At 42.9% G+C, this 18,484-nt stretch overlaps 1 protein-coding gene across 1 annotated transcript; it reads left to right on the top strand.

Moving 5' to 3' along the window:
• The first annotated feature begins 581 nt into the window (after positions 1-581).
• mntb (MAX network transcriptional repressor b) lies at positions 582-18,457 on the top strand. The gene is made up of 6 exons (XM_040150280.1): positions 582-958; positions 4,980-5,565; positions 5,688-5,729; positions 6,083-6,194; positions 13,097-13,289; positions 13,859-18,457. Exons 1-6 carry the CDS (start codon positions 886-888, stop codon positions 14,662-14,664), a joined length of 1,812 nt encoding a protein of 603 aa, XP_040006214.1. The 5' UTR covers positions 582-885; the 3' UTR covers positions 14,665-18,457.
• The last annotated feature ends 27 nt before the right edge of the window (positions 18,458-18,484 follow it).

The raw sequence follows: 18,484 nt of genomic DNA, 5'->3' as shown, positions 1-18,484 counted from the left end.
TTAGTAATTACTTGGTAACACGTTTGAATTTAGCAGTAATTCTTACGATTTGAGCCTTAAACATCGACCTAATGAATAATAATAGTAGTAGATTATGGCCAGCCGCTCCACCTCAGTACTCACACACATACACTAGTAAGCCCGCCCCTCGCCTCTTGATTGACAGCACTGATCTCGAGACAGCAGGGTGGCCAGTCACGCTCTCGACATGCAAATGAGCCGCGCTCAGGCCGGGCGGGTGCCCATGTGGACCAGCACCATGCCTTGTTGTTCTGAGCGCTGATTGGTCCGCTGGCGCCTGATTGGTCTTCATGCGCTGCGGACCAGCTGCGGGAACGAAAACACGGAGGACGGCTGACATCGACGGGGGCTCCCCTTCCCGGGTACCACAGAGAAACGCGACTTCGCCGTGAGCGGGCTTTTGTTTCGGGAGCTTTTAAACAGAGGTTCTGATAGCTGTAATGTCAAAGTAGGTGAAATGTTGTGACTTGGGAGGGCTACCGGCTGCCAAAGCCGACAGCGCGGAGGAGCAAGGGGTGATGCGGTCGCCGGGTTTTGTCGGTGGCCGTAGTAACAGGGCGGGGCAGGAATCCGGGAGGGGCGGGTCTTAACGAGAACACGACGCGCCTTGTTGTGTGTATTCCCTTGCTCGCATCGCCATCTTGTTGCAATCCTATTTTTTACGTATGCGAGGATCTACTTTCCGCTCGGCCGGATTAGAAACTGCACTTCTGCTTTCAGCAGAAACACAGGGGACGACAAGCTCGGGGCTGCGGGTGTGAACCGTGCACACGGCGCTTCCTAGCGGGACACTACCTACCCCTCGGTCTTTTTCCTCTTTCCGTCCCGGGCCACCGGGTTGCCTGTCGTGAGGGTTTACGCGCAATGAGCATCGATACACTTTTGGAGGCGGCCAGATATCTGGAATGGCAAGCCCAGCAACAACAGATCACACGTGGTAAGTTGAACAGCAGACTGGTGCATCGTGCTGAGCGGACATGACACCAAATAACAATGTGCGCTCAGTCCCACACAGCCTTTTGAGGGACCCTATCCCCTTACTATCAGCGGCTAGGCTTGCATTTTCAACCGACCCGCCTATGAGGAACGGAAGCGTTTGTAGTTTTTGTTTATCGCCCTGGGTTCATGCCAAAAAAGAGACTCGAGTCACTGCAAACAGTCTGCAGTCCCCGAGTGGTTCATTATCAGACACATTTGTCTCCTTAATGCGGAAACGGTCAAAGTTGTTTTTCCGAACTACTTTGCGCGCTCTCGGTGCGTGTGTGTGTGTGTGTGTGTGACAGTTTCAACACTCTTGTGAGTCACCGTAAGCGCATGTATGATTTGGTGTGCGTGTGTGTTTGAGGGACATAGCGGAGCAGTTCCTGTCAGTAACCGTGGTCTATTCATGTGTAGTATCTTTGTTGTGAAGTAACCAAATCTAAGGTTTGCACTTTATTGCAGTATACATATCCGATCACTCCAAAAAATACAATCTGTTAAAATCAGTGATGGATGAGGGGTTTTTTTCCGCAGAGTTGGTCAGAAAAGAGCCCCCTCAGAATCGATTTGCCCCAGTTTTTTTTTTTTTTTTTTTTTTTGCCCGTCGAGCACCGGCAGGGCGGTGGCGAGCAGAGGCTGCTCTTTACATAATACCGTGACATCGCTCAGCTATCTTATGACACACACTGGGGCGGGCACTCACGCGCTCACACCGTCCCGTTCTTAGATCTGCGCGCGAGCTCATCGAATATTTGTTTGTGTGCCCCCCCCCCTACTTATTTGAATCCGATGAATTGTCAATCGACATAATGATCACTGTCTAGGTGAAAGGGGGGCTGCTTTTTGTGTTTCTCCCCTCTGATGACGTGTCAGACAAACCCCCCCCCCCCTCCGCCGCCCCCACCCCCCCTGCATACTTACCCTACCGCGTGCTGGGATCCACCCACGGCGACCACGTGCACACTGGCGCCCTCCTCCCCTACACGCCTACGCGCACGCACTCACACAAACACACACACACACACACACACTACAAACACTTTTCGTCCCCGCCCTTCCCATTCAGCCTACTGACAGTGGCGGGTCAGACGGAGAGAAAGGGGGGTAAGTAGGGCAAATCTCCTCGCTCACCCCCACCAAAACCCAGCCCCTCTCAGTGCAGAAGTTATGTAATTTACGTTTGCGTGCGTTTGACAATCTGGGGCATGGTGTGTGTGTGTGTGGATTGTACTACAAAGGCTGGAAAATTTGGAATACACATATTTGTCAGTAAAGTCTCAGCTGACATCAACTTCTATGCCAGAGATTATTATTCCTTCTGCTATTTGGCCCCTTTAAGGAATTTAACCTTTTTTTTTGTGTGTCACATTAGCAAACGGAAAAAAATAATAGTGTGTAGTTTTGCAACTGCATTTTTTGATCTTAAGAGAAGCACTGGAGTCTAAATGACTCCAGTGCATCATTGAAACTGGGGCTCAGCAATATGGTTTAAATCATAATCATGATATTGTTAGGACTGCAACAATTAGACGATTGATAGAAAACTAATCAGTAATTGTTTTAGTCATTTTTTAAGCCAACACTTCAGATATCCGCTGTTTCTTCCTTCTCAAATATGAGGATTTAATGCTTTTCAGTGTCAGACATGAGAATATTTTAGGATTTATGGACTGTTCGTTGAATAAAACAGACATTTGAAGGAATCCCCTTGGTCTGTGGGAAATTGTTGCAGGAATTTTTCGCAATTTACTGTGATGGACAAATCGATTAATCCAAAAACTAATTGGCAGATTAATCTATAATGAAAATGGTCATTAGTTGCAGCCATAGATATCATAAACGATATTTTCCGGTATCAACATACTGCATATCACAAGGTGGCAAATGTATGCAAATTCAAATTCAGATCCAAAACAATAAATGGTGCTCTTCCTCGTGGATACCAAACTCGTCTCAACTGTAAAGCATAAACTAAAATTTAATAACTATTTTAGTTAAGATCAACGGGCTCTTCAGATGGCTTGTTTTGTTAATTCAAAACCCCAAAACATTCAGCTGGCATTGTATATGACGGAGAAGAGAGGCAAAACCTCACACGGGAGAATATTATTTTTTCTTGAAAAATTACTTAAACAATTAACCAGTCATCAAGATTGTTACAGATTAGTTTTTTTATTGATCAATTAATCGACTAATTGGTTCAGGTCTAGATACTTTGATAAGATGTCATCCCATGCTACTTAAACCCAAGCCTAAGGCTCACAAAATGAGGGACCTGTATGTCTGTCTTCCGCTGCTCAGCGGGAGTTTTGAGGAGAAACCTGAATAATTGAGGAATAACATTGTAACTCAGAAGTAGCATTATCAATAGGGTCTCACTGGATTGTTGTCGGTTTTCACAAATTAAACAGAATATTCTATTCTTAAAGTGCAGAGGAATAGGAATTTTGTCGTGCATATCATCATGACGACAGTATCTAACTGTGCAGGTCTTCCCCGAGGCGTCCTATTGCCCCAGGTTATCGGAACCTGCGTCATCAGGGGTTTGCAGTGTCACATAGAGAAGAAACGTTATTTAACACATAACCAGGCATGTTGGCATGAGGTGTTTCTATTTGTGTTGTAATGGTAGTGATGGCTGGGCTGTGTGTTGGCGTTGTGCAGTTTTGAGGAATCCCTGGGATCTTCTGTTTCTAATGTTGCTGTTTCCATGGTAACCGAGGGCTTTCCACATTGCCTTGAGTCTGCATGCTACGGTGTGCAATAACTACCTACTCATGTTATTAAGTGTGTGAATGTGCTTGTGTGTGGGTGTCTGCATACTCAGTATGAGTGCAGTGTGGGAACATTCCTGTCCGACGGTGTAAATTTTTTTTTTAACTTTTTTTTTTCCTTTGCTTTTTTTTTTTTTTTAATCCAACAATTCTTCATTTATAGGTTGTCATCGTGCCAATTTTGGTTGACCTAGCTGAGTGGCTCCTTGACAACAGTCCCCTGCTGTCGGTCAGACAGCCCCTGACAGAGCCCACAGGATGAAGCATGCTCAGTGCTGGACTAGTCCAATCACAGGGCAGACAGGAGGGGGGGGTTCTCTCCAGTCAGGAAACAGATACAGACACAATTACTGTGATCCCCCCCCCACACACACACACACACTTTGTGATTCCCAGATGACATCATTCTTTGTGTAGGTTGGTGTGCACATAATTGAGATGTTCACTACAAAAACAAAGTGACATCCACTCTGGCAGAGTATTCTGTAGCACAGCAATGAAACCGCTAAGATTACCTGAAGAGAACCTGGATACATTTTTGGATGTTGGTTGATAGATTAGAAATAATTAATGGTGTCCAAATTGGTATTCTCTGCTTTCATCCACTATCCATGTGTGCGTGTCTGTGCACCATTGTTGTCATACACTGTATGCTGGGGTATGAAAGGCAGATTTTTTATCACTGTAAAATAGTCAATAATTAATAATTAATAAGAATAATATACTTTATTTGTATAGCACCTTTTATACAAGAAATGTAGCTCAGAGTACTTTACAGTAAATAAATTACATGCAGTGAGTGTTTCACATGAAAACAGTCATAGAATGAACATAATAGTGAAAAGATGCCATAATGAATGAATTATAAGATGGAAAATAAAACCCACTGAATAACGATAATGATAAAATAAAGTTGAAAAATAGAATGCATAAAATACAACATTTTCAAAGAAATGCAGCAGTACATGTGTGAAACAAGCTGCAAAAAAGATTTAGTTAATTAATTAGTAAATTTTTTTTGTTTTTTGTTTTTAAATCAAGGGCAGGTTGTCCGATGGTTCTGTTCAGTGTACAATCAGGAGAGTTTCCTGTTTGTCTCCTCTGACATCCATCCTTATCCTCAGCCCTTCTAACTGCTTTGGTGTCATCCAGTATTTTCCTCTGCTCACTCCTTTTTTGCATCTTCTTTCTCGCTTCTTACAGAGGAAGAGCAGCGCAAAGAGAAGGAGTTCATCAACAGGGAGACAGAGTCAAGGCGCGTGGAACTTGTGACCTCGTCGTCTCAGTCAGTCAGAGCCAACCACATCACCTGGAGTGATGACACTCACCGTCAACAGCCACATCACCCTCCTGCCCCTCCGCCCCCCTCTCTCCCACCTCCTCAAGTCCCCATCGCCGTCATCCCAATGGTCCCAGTTGTGACTGCGACACCCTCGGTTCCACCCCTTCCGCTTACAACGCCGATAGCTGTGGCAGCGACATCACTCAACAGCTCCCCGCCAGCCAAGAATGCCTCCTCCCCTCCACAGCAGCATCAGCAGCCGGCCTCTCGTCACCTGTTGTGCGCCCCCCAGATGAAAGTAGAGACTAGTCAGCAGCTGATTGGTGCAAAGCCCAGCCAGTCACAGCCTCAGGTTCAGATTCAATATCCAACCTCCATCAGCACGAATGGTTCTGGCTCCCAGCACGCACTGGTTCCCCATCAGGCTCCACCCACATCTCAGCCGCGGCTGAATGGAGTGACGATGGAAGATATGAGGGGGATGGAGGGGAAGAGAAGACCGGGAGGGTCAGTTTGTGTGTGTGTGTGTGTGTGTGTGTGTGTGTGTGTGTGTGTGTGTTTGTCAAAGTTGATACAAGAGTGTAAATGGGCTTATGGTTGTATTTAATCATTTATTTGTGTGTTTCCAGAGCGGGGACCAGAGAGGTGCATAATAAACTGGAGAAGAACAGGTTGGTCATAATAATCTGAACGCAATTGGTGTTAACTCGCCAGGAATTAAGGAAAACATCCCTGTTTTTGTTAGCTTGACCACCACATAACACACACACACACACACACACACACACCAACACACAAGTGCGTTATGATATATGAGTTTCATAAGCCCAGAGGTCATGGCATTTCCTCCACCTATAATGAAAAATGAAACCCTTCTCCACTAATGGCAAAAACTTGGTTAACCTCTCAAGCAATCAATTGACTTACTAATACATAGCGAATATTCTCCAAAACATTTCGCTAATGACAACCAAATCAAAAGTGTGATTCTTTTTTTTTTTGTTCTTGACTCTTGGCCCTTCAGGCGAGCACATCTCAAAGAGTGTTTTGAGACGCTGAAGAAGAACGTTCCAAATGTTGATGAGAAGAAAACCTCCAACCTCAGCGTTCTCCGCAGCGCTTTGCGTTACATACAGGTAAGAAGGGTTTCAATACATTCTTTCAGCTTTCCTAGCAAACTTTGAGCCTTTATATACTGGTGTGGTCCAACACAATATTTTGGGTACCACCATCTTGTTGTTTTTCATATAATTCTCACCTTTGTCTCGTCTTTAATTGACTGGTTCAGCTGTGGGTACAGCACAGGTCTCTTTTGACCATGAAATGGCATCTGCCAAATAATAGTGAATCAGCCTATAAGGATGTGGTGTATAAATCAGTGTTTTCCTTAGTCTACACAAGAACTGTTTTGTTTTGTTGAGGACATTAGTTGGTATTTTAGGCATTTCAGTGAAGTTCTTATCCAGTGGAAATGTTGTGTAACTCCATCCTGTAGTCATGTAGTGTATGCAATATGAAATAGAAAAGGACGTGGATGTCACAAGAACTAAACTTGAAAAGGAGTAACATGTTAGTGGGAAAAGACTTGTAGCATATTGTAGTTGTGTAGAGAAGTAACATGCATTTTGGAATGTAGCCTGAAGAAGTGAGGCAAGATTTCTGCACTGGCAGAAATGAATTGCGGCCGGGAGCTAGATGCAGTGTTCTGTTTTTTTGTGGACTAGAAGCGTCATGATTTTGAGTTTGCAGATGTATGCAATGGGGAGTCAGTGGAAAGAGCTAAATTAGGGCTGTGAGATGGAAGAAGTTGTGCAAAACAAGGCTGGCTCCAAAATCTTGGGCCAGGGAGCACAACAGAGAGGGATTTGAGGCAGTCTTTGACAGGAGATGATGATGTGTTTGATATGCGTCAGACCAAAGCTGCTGGTAAGGAAATCCATACTGCACAGCTTACTTCGAGTTTTCATTTTTTAAAAGAAATGTACGGAGGACAGGTCATTCCATTCACCAGCCACAAAAACAAATGCCAACAGCACATATATACTGAAAGATAGCTAATAGTGCTGAAACAGTCAGCCAATGAATCAATAATTCGGTCAACAGAGAGTTAAGCGAACAACACATTTAATAACTGATTAATAATTTATTAAGCAAAAATTTCAAATATTCACAGTTACAGCTTCTCAAATGTGAGGAGTAGTTGCCTTTCTCTATTTAATGTGATTGTAAGCGGAATATGTTTGGATTTTTGACTCTTGGTTGGACACAGTAATCTGAGGATGTTCCTTTGGGCTCTGGGAACTAAGAATCATTAGTTGCAGCCCTGGTTGTAACACAACAAACACAAGATGCATGTTGCTTACAATATTTCCCTTAGCCCACACTGTTCTGCAAAGACCAGTTAACAGGGCAATGTCCTTGAAAACAATATCACATTTTTCCAATATCACGAGATGGCTAATATATGGACAATCACATTTGAAATGATTAAACTAATGTTAAAGCCAATGATTTTTTTCACACTTATGCATCTCTTTTGACAAAAACTCTTCACACGTGTAAACCACAATTTGTTGATATCAAGACAGTATGATTCTACTGAAAATCAATAACAGTAATATTGAATTATTACCCGGTTACAAAGAAAACCTAACACAGCTGTAAAATTCTTAAACCTGAATTTTTATTTTACTAAATTCAGTTATGTAGAAATTAATTTAAATCCCACATCGGCGTTTACAGTTTGTCTATCAATTATATACTCACACACTCTTAAAAGGGACCAGAATCCTTTTCTGTGGCTGTCGTGTGCTTTAAAAACACAGGAAACTCTTTGGAATCATTTTCACTCGTCATGAATCAGTTTCCTCCGTGGCAGGAAAACACGTTACACAAGCCTTCAGAAACTCCTGCAGGTTGAACTTGTCTGATGAAAGGCTTTTAGAGATGACTAACTCTAAAAAAAATAGGGACATGAAGACACTCACTAGCCTAGCAACATTAAGGCTAACAACCAATAATGACACTGCCCTACAACGGCAGAGTGCATTAACTAGAGAGGCAAAAAAATGAGAAAAAAGGGTTTCAAGTTTTCAGGCTGGACGGCAAACTGTAAAACAGATAGAAAGGTTGTATTGCGTCGATTTGATGTCTTTTTAAGGTGATAATTATACCCCAAAAGAAACCCCACACAATCCTTAATAATGTAGATACTGCACTATGCCTTTTGGATAAGTTCAAGCAGCATCTACCAACAAAATATGTTGTCTCAGCTTTATTATCCATTTTAAATATCCATTCATCCATTAGGTATACCGCTTATCCTTTGACGGTTGCAGGGTCCATTTGTTTGTTTTTTTGAAATATTAACTTTAGTTTGAGTATTATTTACAGTTCATAATTTATAGATAGATAGATAGATAGATAGATAGATAGATAGATAGATAGATAGATAGCTAGATAGATATACTTGATACTTTATTGATCCAGAAAGAAATTAAGGGAATAGGAATCCAGCGTTTCTGTGTTTGGCTGTTTCTATCTGTGTGAGTGTGTCTATATCTACTCTATTAAAAATTATTTTAGAAATCAATAAAATACATTGATTTACAATTTAATCAATTTAAGTATGTGATTTAAAGGTAACTTAACCACTGAATCACATGAAATTCCCCAGGGTCACAGAATGAGATGGCAGCTACTGAGATGTGCTAAAGCCAGGCTCAGACTACAGGAGTTTTAAAATCCTAACTGATTTGAACTTGGGTTGCATCACGCAAAGAAGGAGAAATTTAACAGATTATTTTCTCTCTAATCTCAAACATGCATACACTACAGGATTTGAAAATAATGGCGTATCACACACCACAGGATATTACTAAGATTATCGTGCTAGAGGGAGCAATCAGGCAGCAGTGAACCACCTCGTGATCTCATCTCCCGTGATCTCATGGGGAAGCAGACGTAAACAAAATGGAGATTATCACTTTCTGTAATGTTAGTAATACTTTGCAGTGAGAAAAAACAAAAAGCAGAAGGCTAAACGCGTCTGGATGAGAAAACTCTTCCAGAAAATTCTTCAGCAAGAACTGGAGGTGAGATTTTAACTGTCAGTTTTAATATCTCTCAGAAGTACTTGTGCTAGGTAACGTTAGCCTCAAAGGCTAGAATGTTTACTGTCACTTGGCAATACCGTCAGCTGCTCCGGGACTGATGTAATCATAATCGTAATCATCCAAATTTTACCCTTAAATGTCAAATGTGCTTGATATTAATCAGTGCGTCCCTAATGAGTCTGCGAGCAGTTCGGGAAGACTGGATCTTTAAACCCCTCAGATTACCAGATAATCTGCTTGATAATTGGTACCGACTAAGGTCCCAGACCAGATTTGTCCTCCGATTGTTGAATCGGGGTTAAATCGGCCCCAAACTCCTGTAGTCTGAGCCCAGCTTTAAGATAGCCACTTTTAGCAGTTAAGTTGTTTGTCTTAATTTAGCTGCTGCATTATTTAATGATATCAATTAAGGATTTGAAAGGATTTGGGTTCGACAAGCGGATTCGGAACTGGATTCAGATTTGATCAAATGCTGTACTGCTGTGTACTACCTGTACACTAGTAACGTTACTTTCTCCATTCAAAAAGAACATCTGATGTTTTGGACAAATAATTGTGTAGTCCTCAAATATAAGATGACCTCCATATTTCCAAATTTTATTTATAGAAAAAAATATCTTCTTATATTTGGGACAGTACGGTAATCGGTAGGTTTTATTGTAGATGATTGACTTGCCCCCTTCTTTTTTTCCCCAGCCTCTCTCTCTCTCTCTCTCTCGCTGCCTCTCCTCATATAAACCTTTAAACCTCAGCCCCTCTCCCTGGGCCACGTGAGATCTGAGCACATGGCTAGTGCAAGCCCGATGACGTCACTCTAGCTCACCCACTCTGATCTGCTCTGCACCTCTAGATTGCAGAGAGGGAGGGAGACAGCGGCAGGTACCCGGTACACTAACGGAGCAGGACGGCAGTACTTCCACAGTCTCTGTCCTCTGTCTGTCTCACCCTCGTCTTCTCTTCATCTCGGTCCTTCTCGTTCCGTGTCGCCCTGTTGTCTCTCGCCTTCAGAACACTTGGTAACCATAGCAACAGGGGGCAGGTGGCCAGGATCCTGTAGTCAGTCTGTTCCTCCATGTTTGTTTGCACGGGAGAGTGCGTATGAGGGTGTGTGTGATGTAAAGACTAAACCAAATTAAATCCTGGTTATATTGGTCTTTGTGTCAACTCTGTGAGCTTTCAGGGCTTCAAGTGCTTCCATCACTCCTATCACTCCTATTGCACATTCAGATCACTTGTGTACTAGACTTGTGTGTACATGCTTAGATGCTTATGTGATTAAGGCAGAGACACCTGTCAGGCCAAATATCATCACTCTTGAGTGATTTTTCACCTTTTTTATTAGGGAGTACGTGTTGAAAGAGGAAGGATAATGGAGGCATAGATGAAAAGGAGAAGGGGGGAAAATAGGGAGGGGAGGTCCAAGGAGTGATGGATGGGGGGGTAGAAGGAGAGGGAGTGTGGGATGGAAGTCCACAGAGGGGGGGTGTCTAAAGCACGCTACTGGCAAACGTCCAGTCACATCACTCCTTATATGTAATTACCCCTATGCTTAACCAAATTAGATTGCTCCTTTTTTTTTTTTTTCTTTCTTTTGTACAAACTGCTGCTCAAGCAACCAAATCCTCACGGATGAGGTTGCCAAGGAAACGGCTATGGGTGGCAGCTGTTTCCTTGGTGATTTGCTGCAGGAATAATGGTGTCTGGGTTTGTATGAGAAGACCTTGAAATGATGTTCATGGATAAGCATGCACACATACATAAGCAGTTGTAGTTCCTCTGTGGCCAGCCATCCATTTGCTGTGTGACTGTATGTGTGTCACCAGTGTCATGCTTTGTCTTGCAGAAGGACTATAATCAGTGAGTGAGACATAATATAGAAGTTATGAAATCAGAGACATGAATCAACTGGAATAACTTCTAGCAACGACAGAAAGTTACCATTACCACAAAACCACCAATGTCATTTAACTCCGTTGTCAGATGTTAGGGTTATTTGGATATTTTTGGAAATGTTATAAAGTCTTGAGCTTTAAAGTTTATGGAGTTAATTTGCTGTCATTTCCAAAATTCCCTCTTCTTCACTTGACGTCAAAAAGCTGCCCCTACAATTACTGTAAAAGGCTGCATGTGTGGAAGCACACAGAGGGGTGAGTGTTGGATGAGAGATGTTGAACTGTTTTGGAAGAGTTCACCAGGTCTGGATTGTTAGCTGTTGCAAAGAGCGCAGTGAGTTTGGACGGGAGTGCCGAGGAAAGTGGGCTCGCGTGTGAGGCTATCACGTGTCTGTAGAGTAAACAGCTTTGCTCACTGAAGTGAGTGTCCTGTAGTAGGATCATGTGTCCCCATATGCTCATTTTCTGTCCTCTTTCTTGTAATTCTATTTTCGTTTTCTCTTGAGTTGCACCAGTAGGACAGGAAACTGTGTTTTCTGCCTGGTCTGTCTTTGTTTTTTTTTTTATTCCAGAGGTTTAAGGGTTATGTTGCCTATTCAACAAGTTAGCCAGATACGTAGTTTTGATGAAATTAACCGGCTGCTCACAGCAAAAACTTACCGTTTGACTGGTTTCTGTTTACCAACATAATCCTTTAGCCCCTTCCTTTCCCACCTCTCCATCGTCTGCCCTCCTTTACCCACCCATTTTCCCCCACTGTACCTCACCTCTCCCTCCTCGCCCCTCTCCCTCATTCCTCCCTAGTAATCTGTGCTAATGTTCTTAGCCTGTCGTACTGTTTTGTGATCATGTGTCAGCTGACCCACACAGAAACTGGGTCACTCTCTCTGTCTAAATAATTTGGTTAAGTTTTCTTTCTCTTTGTGTCTCCTGCTGGGTTTTTCTTCCTCATTTGTAAATCTGCAAACACACATGCTACTTACTACTCTTCGGATGACAGTGCTATGCCAAGAATTAGACTTGAATTCAGTCACATCTGACTGTAATCCCGTGACATCAGAATTGTTGGGATGGCGATGAATTAGTGTGATTGTTTGAAACGGGAGAGAGCAGGACGTTCACTCCCACTCTGACCCTGCTCTCTCAAAAACAAGCATGATATCCAGGATATGGGAGGAGCTTTAGGCGACAAAGACAGAAGCAGTGTGAACATGCTTGAATTTGCGTGCATGCCTTCCTGTTGGTGTATGACACTGGGATAGCGTGGAGAACACAGTGTTTCAGGATTGTGCAAGCTGGGAGAAATGTGGGCCAAGACTTTACAGTGAAAAAAAGTTGGTCTTAATTCCTTTTTTTGTTGCAATGCCCATTGCTTGAACCTTAGATATTTAAAACTAATCCTAGCTTCATAGTGTACATAAGGTATATTCTCTAATAGTGGCCTGACCTTCATTTCTTTCTCCTTTTTTTCATTTATAGATATATTTTATTACCCCATTTCCCTGTTTTATGAACTACTCCTGTTTGCCTTGTTAATTTGCTGTCGCTGCTGGTAATACAAACTCAACACTTCCTCCATCTGTTTATTATTAAAAAGTTTCCAGAAGTGTCGAGCTTCTTTAACAGCAGCTTAACATACAGGGAAAAAAACAACAAAGCATTATTGGTCAGAGCTAATGAAGTGACTGAGGACAGTATTTTATGTTAAAAAGAGAATATCAGATCAACAGAGGTTTAGCATGGAATGAATGTAAATATTGTTGTGGAAATCACCATTATGCAGAATTTCCATTATGATGTGAACTATTGTAGTAGATATTTTTTATACTTTTGTTTTCTGGCATTTGTCTATACAGACTGCACCCTTAGCTCAACATAGGCTTGTATTTGAGAATTTACAATGTGTCAACTGTCAACTGTTTTTTCTTAGTTATATCATGATTATCTAGTAGAGGTTAGAAATGTTTTACAGTGTTTTTACACTGTGCCAGCGATCCTCATCCACTCTGCTGTCTGTGTCCCCCCTGGAAGACTCTGAAGCGTAAGGAGAAGGAGTATGAGCATGAGATGGAGCGTCTGGCCAGAGAGAAGATCGCCACGCAGCAGCGCCTGGCCGAGCTGAAGAACGAGCTCAGCCAGTGCATGGACGTCATGGAGATCGACAGGGTCCTCCGACAGACCATCCAGCCAGAAGATGACCAGGCCTCCACGTCCACTGCCTCAGGTAAAGGGATGAGATGCAACAACGCACAGGCATACGTGATATTTTACCTTTTACCGGATACTCTTGGGCGAGTGCTATACTTTTTGCATTCCGCGGTTCCGCAAGGTTCCGCTAAGGTCCGAGGGACGAAAATTTAGTCATCAGAAGGTGCATGCAAGATTGTGTGCAGACGTCCGTGTAGCCTCCATTGTGTTGCAGCCACCACACTGCAAGGGCACCAACTGCACATGCGGACTCCAAGCGGACTAGAAAGTCATATAATAGGAACTACGCACCCATGGTGTCAGCAGCTTTCTACTTGCACGTCCGCAAGGGAGCAAAATTGAGGCCTTATACAGAACTAACCACAAAAAGTGCAGAAGTAGATGAAGCTTTTTTTATAGCAGGTGGGGCAGAGGAGAGTAAGTAGTGGTAAATTTTAGTTAGAATTTTAATTAACTTCTAGACTGTTTTCTCAGTGGACTTCATATTTACATAAACATATGCATACACGCACAGAGTATGTGTACAGGGAACTGTTTTCTTGCATCATGTCATGATGACTGACGGTTTTCCTCTCTGGTCTACAGAAGGAGAAGACAACTTTGAGCAGGACATGGATGAGGAGGTCCCTGCTCCTCCTGCTCCCACATCCCTCCCCAAACCAACACCTCCCATCTTACAAGCCCAGCCACTCCTCACCCCTCACCTGTCAATCCAGCACACCACCCTGCCTCTCTCTGGAGTCCTGACCACCCCCTCCCCTTCTGGTCCCCCTCCCCCTCAAGCCATAGCCCCTGCTCTGGCCCCAGGTCCGCCCCCTCCGCTGCCAGCTCATCCCATTCAGCCCTCGGCTGTGCAGGTCCAGCCCACTGTCATTGCTCACGCCGCCGTCTCCCACCCTTCAGTCATCCAAGCTGTCAATCACGCCCTGCCAGCCAATCACAAGCACCTAACACACATTGCCCCGTCACCTGGCCCAACTTCCTCTACCCCTCAGCCGATCACAGCGGCTCCAGCTGGCACCGCCACTCACCAGCCGATAGCCACCCATATCACCGTCCACCCGGTGACTCACCTGGGAGCTCCCCTGCAATCCCGCCTCCCGACTCTTTACTCCCAGGGCGTGTCTGTCTCCCAGCCCACCATGGTGGGCCACATCACTCACACCTTCACGCATCACACCCTGCCGCACGTCCAGGCTAATCCTCAAGCTAACACTAATGGAGCCCAGGTGAACAGCGCAGCCGTGGTGAGCCAGGGGAGCCCGTCGCTAGGGAAACCCACAGCAGTGCTGGCCCCCCACCCTCAGCTGGTTGGACAGGCTGCCGTCCTCAACCCTGTCACCATGGTTACAGTCCCAACCTTTCCTGTCAGCACACTCAAACTGGCCTGAAAGAGTAACATAAAAAAAAGATGCAATGAACTGAAAGGAGAGAAAGATTCAGAACTTCTGGATGAGTTTTCACACTCCTATCAATAATCAATAGCAGAGAATCTCTGACAGACACATGAAAATTTCCCAAAAAAAAAAAAACATCAACAAGTGTTTTTTGGACATCTTGTGACAAATATCTTCAGAGATATTCTGGTCGCAGCTCTGTTAGTTTGTGAACAATAACATTAAAGCAGAGTCAGTCAGTGGGTCCGGCCATTGTTTGTGAAAAAAAAGACTGTGACATTTGTCTCCGCTGCAAAGACAGGAACTCTGTTTTACCTTCCTTCCTTGCCTTCTTCTCTCCTTCCTTCCTTCCTTCCCTTCTCTCCTTCCTTTACAACCAGAAGCACTAACATAATAAGCTCAGTTCACACTCAGGCATCAAGGATTTACCTTAACTATTCATTGACCCATTGAGGGGAAAATGCATTGGAGCGAGAGAGTCGTTTGTCGTTAGGCTGTTGTGGTGATACAGTATGTGGCCATTTTGTATTCGTGTAATCACGGTGTCCTGTGGGACATTGTGGTGGAATAATGTCACTGATGTGTTTGAGAGCAGGAGGAGGGAGCTCCGTGGTCTCACTAATCCTAATAAATTACACACAAGGCTTTGATCAAGTGTGAAGTAGACCACAGAGCTACAACACTGTCACGCACTGTTGACGCAGTTTTTCATTTCTTGTTATCAAGAAAACTGTAGGTCCATGACAGTCAAGTTCCTCATTTACATTGCTTCCAGTTTTCTTATATCATCCCTTCGCTGACAAAAAAAAAAAAATGTACAAAACTTGCTTCGGGAGCTGACTGATCCTCTCCGTCGTCCTCCGAATTGAAAGTTCCTCACCATTTCACTGGGCACCAAACACCTTGCAAATAATTGAAGAAAAAAGAATGAGAAGTGGATGGTAATGCATTAATGAAACTGTATCAGATCTGCACTTAAGAAAGACAAGACGAGGGAGAAAGACAACCTCATCGTCTCTGCATGTGATTTCTGTCCTGCTGTCATCTCATGATGATGTGAGTGGAGTCATTTTATCCACTACCGCTCGTGGCTTTCTTTTTGGAGGGCGACTCCGAAACAGTGGAGTTTCAGATATGGAGCACCTCCAGACACGAGGGGCAGGTTTAAAGAGGGGAAGAATTAGGACAAGGATTGCTTGGTTTGCTCAACATACAGTACCATCTGTTATCGCTCGCCGTTTGGAGAAGTCATGTTGGGAGACAGCATGACCTTTGCCTGTTGGTTAATGCACAGACATTGCATTTCCTCTCAGGAAACCACCAAACTACTAGAGCAACAAATTTGAGCTCAGCAGTCAGAGAGTCCTGAAACAGACTGGAGTTAAAGTGGAAAAAACAAGTTGGGATTAGAAATTGGCAAAAATGGATTTCCCATTTATTCATTGATAAAGTAATTCCTGCAGCCAGTTAAGAGTATAACAGCGATGCACCCCAGTTTTGATGTGATTACCTATCCCAAAGTGAAAAGCTTGGAAGGAATTAAATGTCAGCTATTTTCTAAGGGTTTTTGAAAGAACAGTGGTAATGTTAAAGGCTCCTGGACATATCTGTTACTGTCAGATTGATTTGATTCTTACTGTACCAAGGTATGGATACGACCTAACAAGATGATTTCACTTTGAGAGATCATACACGTACAGATTTGTCATTTGGGTACGCTGAATCAGTGGTGACTTTGAGGTGAGACGGAGGCTTTGTAAGTGCTCAGGAAACCAGCCAGAATCGTTCCAAAAGGTCCAGCAGTGTTTGCGTGTGCTTTACATTGGCTTTTGATAAGACTGTTCATGCGAGGCCTGGTACAGACTGTTCGGACAGTGCAAAGTCTAAAAGTTGTCAGCTTATTGCAAATGCCTGAAATTTGTTTGGTGAATTTGATTTCAGAGACGACCCCGGGAGAAGATGTTGAGATCCTGTGCAGAAAGCAGTAACTGCTCTCAAAACATTCACTGGCAGGTTTCCTCTTGTCGCAATCATGGTTGATGTTCCCCTAACACACTGTAGGGCTAACACAGATTTTCATCCTCTTCACGCTAATGCAACAGCTCCCTCTGCTGCCTCATCCCAGACCTCATACTGATGTTACTCACACACACACACACACACACACAACACTTGGGGCACAACACAGACTTCCTGCACAGGCTTTTGAAATCTGGAAGTAAACAATGAGAGGCACGTTGAGTGCGAAATTTGAGTCTTGACCTTGAAAAAAGTCATTTGACCAGAAAAAACAGAAGAAAAAAAGAAAAATCTTAACTCGGGAAATGATTCCGATTGAAGCTTTGTACTTCATTGCATTAGGTACGGTATAGAACTTTGGTCACCTGATAAACTCCAACTGCTGAGAAGACTGTGAGATGTGGAAGAAAAGACCAGAAAAAGTAATAAGTTGACCTTGAGTTAAGGTTCTTCTGTTTTTTTGTTTTTTTTTGGGGAAAGAACTAGGTGAGATATATTTTTCTCACTTAAAGGTCTTGAAAAGTTTGGCTATAGCACAAAAATATTAAAAAGAATGGAAGAAGTATTGGTCAAGCCTGGGATCACTTTACATTTTATTGAAGTTTTGCGGAGAATAATTTGGCAGCAACATGGCCTTTTCGACAGCGCCATTTTCCGACAAACAGTATTGAACAGCACGCTAAATCCTCTGCTCCAGTCCAGAAAATCAGTTATGAAATATTTTCATTTCGAAATGGAAAAATGTGTTGTGTCGCAATCCTCTTTTTGTAGTGTCTTTTGTGATGTTCACGTGCACGCTCATGGCTTCACAGCCTTCTTGCCAGCCTACACACGTCACGCCATGAAATCTCCCATCAGTGTATGTGTATGTAGTCAAATGTTGCGTGGATCTGCTCCTTTCCTCCTCTGCTGTTTCGGTATGTTATGTCTGTATATGTGACTGTATTCAATATGTTTTATATTCTGTACTATAGTTAATCCTACTGTACCTGTAGCATGGCTCTGTTTTTTGGTTATACATTTTGCCCTGTGCATGATGGAGTGTGAGTGTGTGTGTGTGTGTGTGTGTGTGTGTGTGTGTGTAGCAAGCAAGCTATTTTTTTACAGAGGTGATTTATGGTATGAGCCTGTTCGGGTGCTATCGTGTGTGCCTATACTCAGTTTTCCTGAACACTGTGACAACCTTGGCAAAACACGTACACACTGAGCGAATGGAAGAGACAAAGATTTACTGTCATAATTTTTTTTTTCTTTTTTTTCTTTTTTTTTTTAATGTTTTTAAGTTTTCCATTTTGTGAGTTGGACTGAGACATAGAGTGGAAAAAGTAAAAAACAAAAAAAGTTGTTGCTCTTTTCTTGATAACATAATAATGTCTAATATTCAGTTTGAGTTTTGTAATATTTGTATGTATGTATGAAAGTTTTGTAAATTTGTGATTGTATGCACGTTTTGGCATATGAGTGTATGTATCTTAAGATTTTAAATGCTTGTTTCTTTTTGATTTTGTTTTGCATGTAGATTGCCATTTAGTTTCTCGTTTAAAGGTTTTGTTTTCATGTTTATTTTTGGGACCATGTACAATACTGTATAACGTGGGCAGGATCTTGGACCTCATGCTACCTTGATATTATATATGAATATAAAAACATGTTTTCCCTATGGAGAAAGTTTTAAGTTATATATCGCCTGTACACTTTGGGCTGCCTTTTAGATCTAACTGTCCACTGTTTAAGATAACAATGATGATAATGGATAAAACATATTAATGAAGAATTATGCTGATGAAATAATAAA

The sequence above is a fragment of the Xiphias gladius genome, chromosome 17 (genome assembly GCF_016859285.1).
Source record: "Xiphias gladius isolate SHS-SW01 ecotype Sanya breed wild chromosome 17, ASM1685928v1, whole genome shotgun sequence".
NCBI lineage: Eukaryota > Metazoa > Chordata > Actinopteri > Istiophoriformes > Xiphiidae > Xiphias > Xiphias gladius.
Note: the sequence above shows the minus strand (reverse complement) of the source record. Positions and strands in the feature narration are given on the sequence as shown.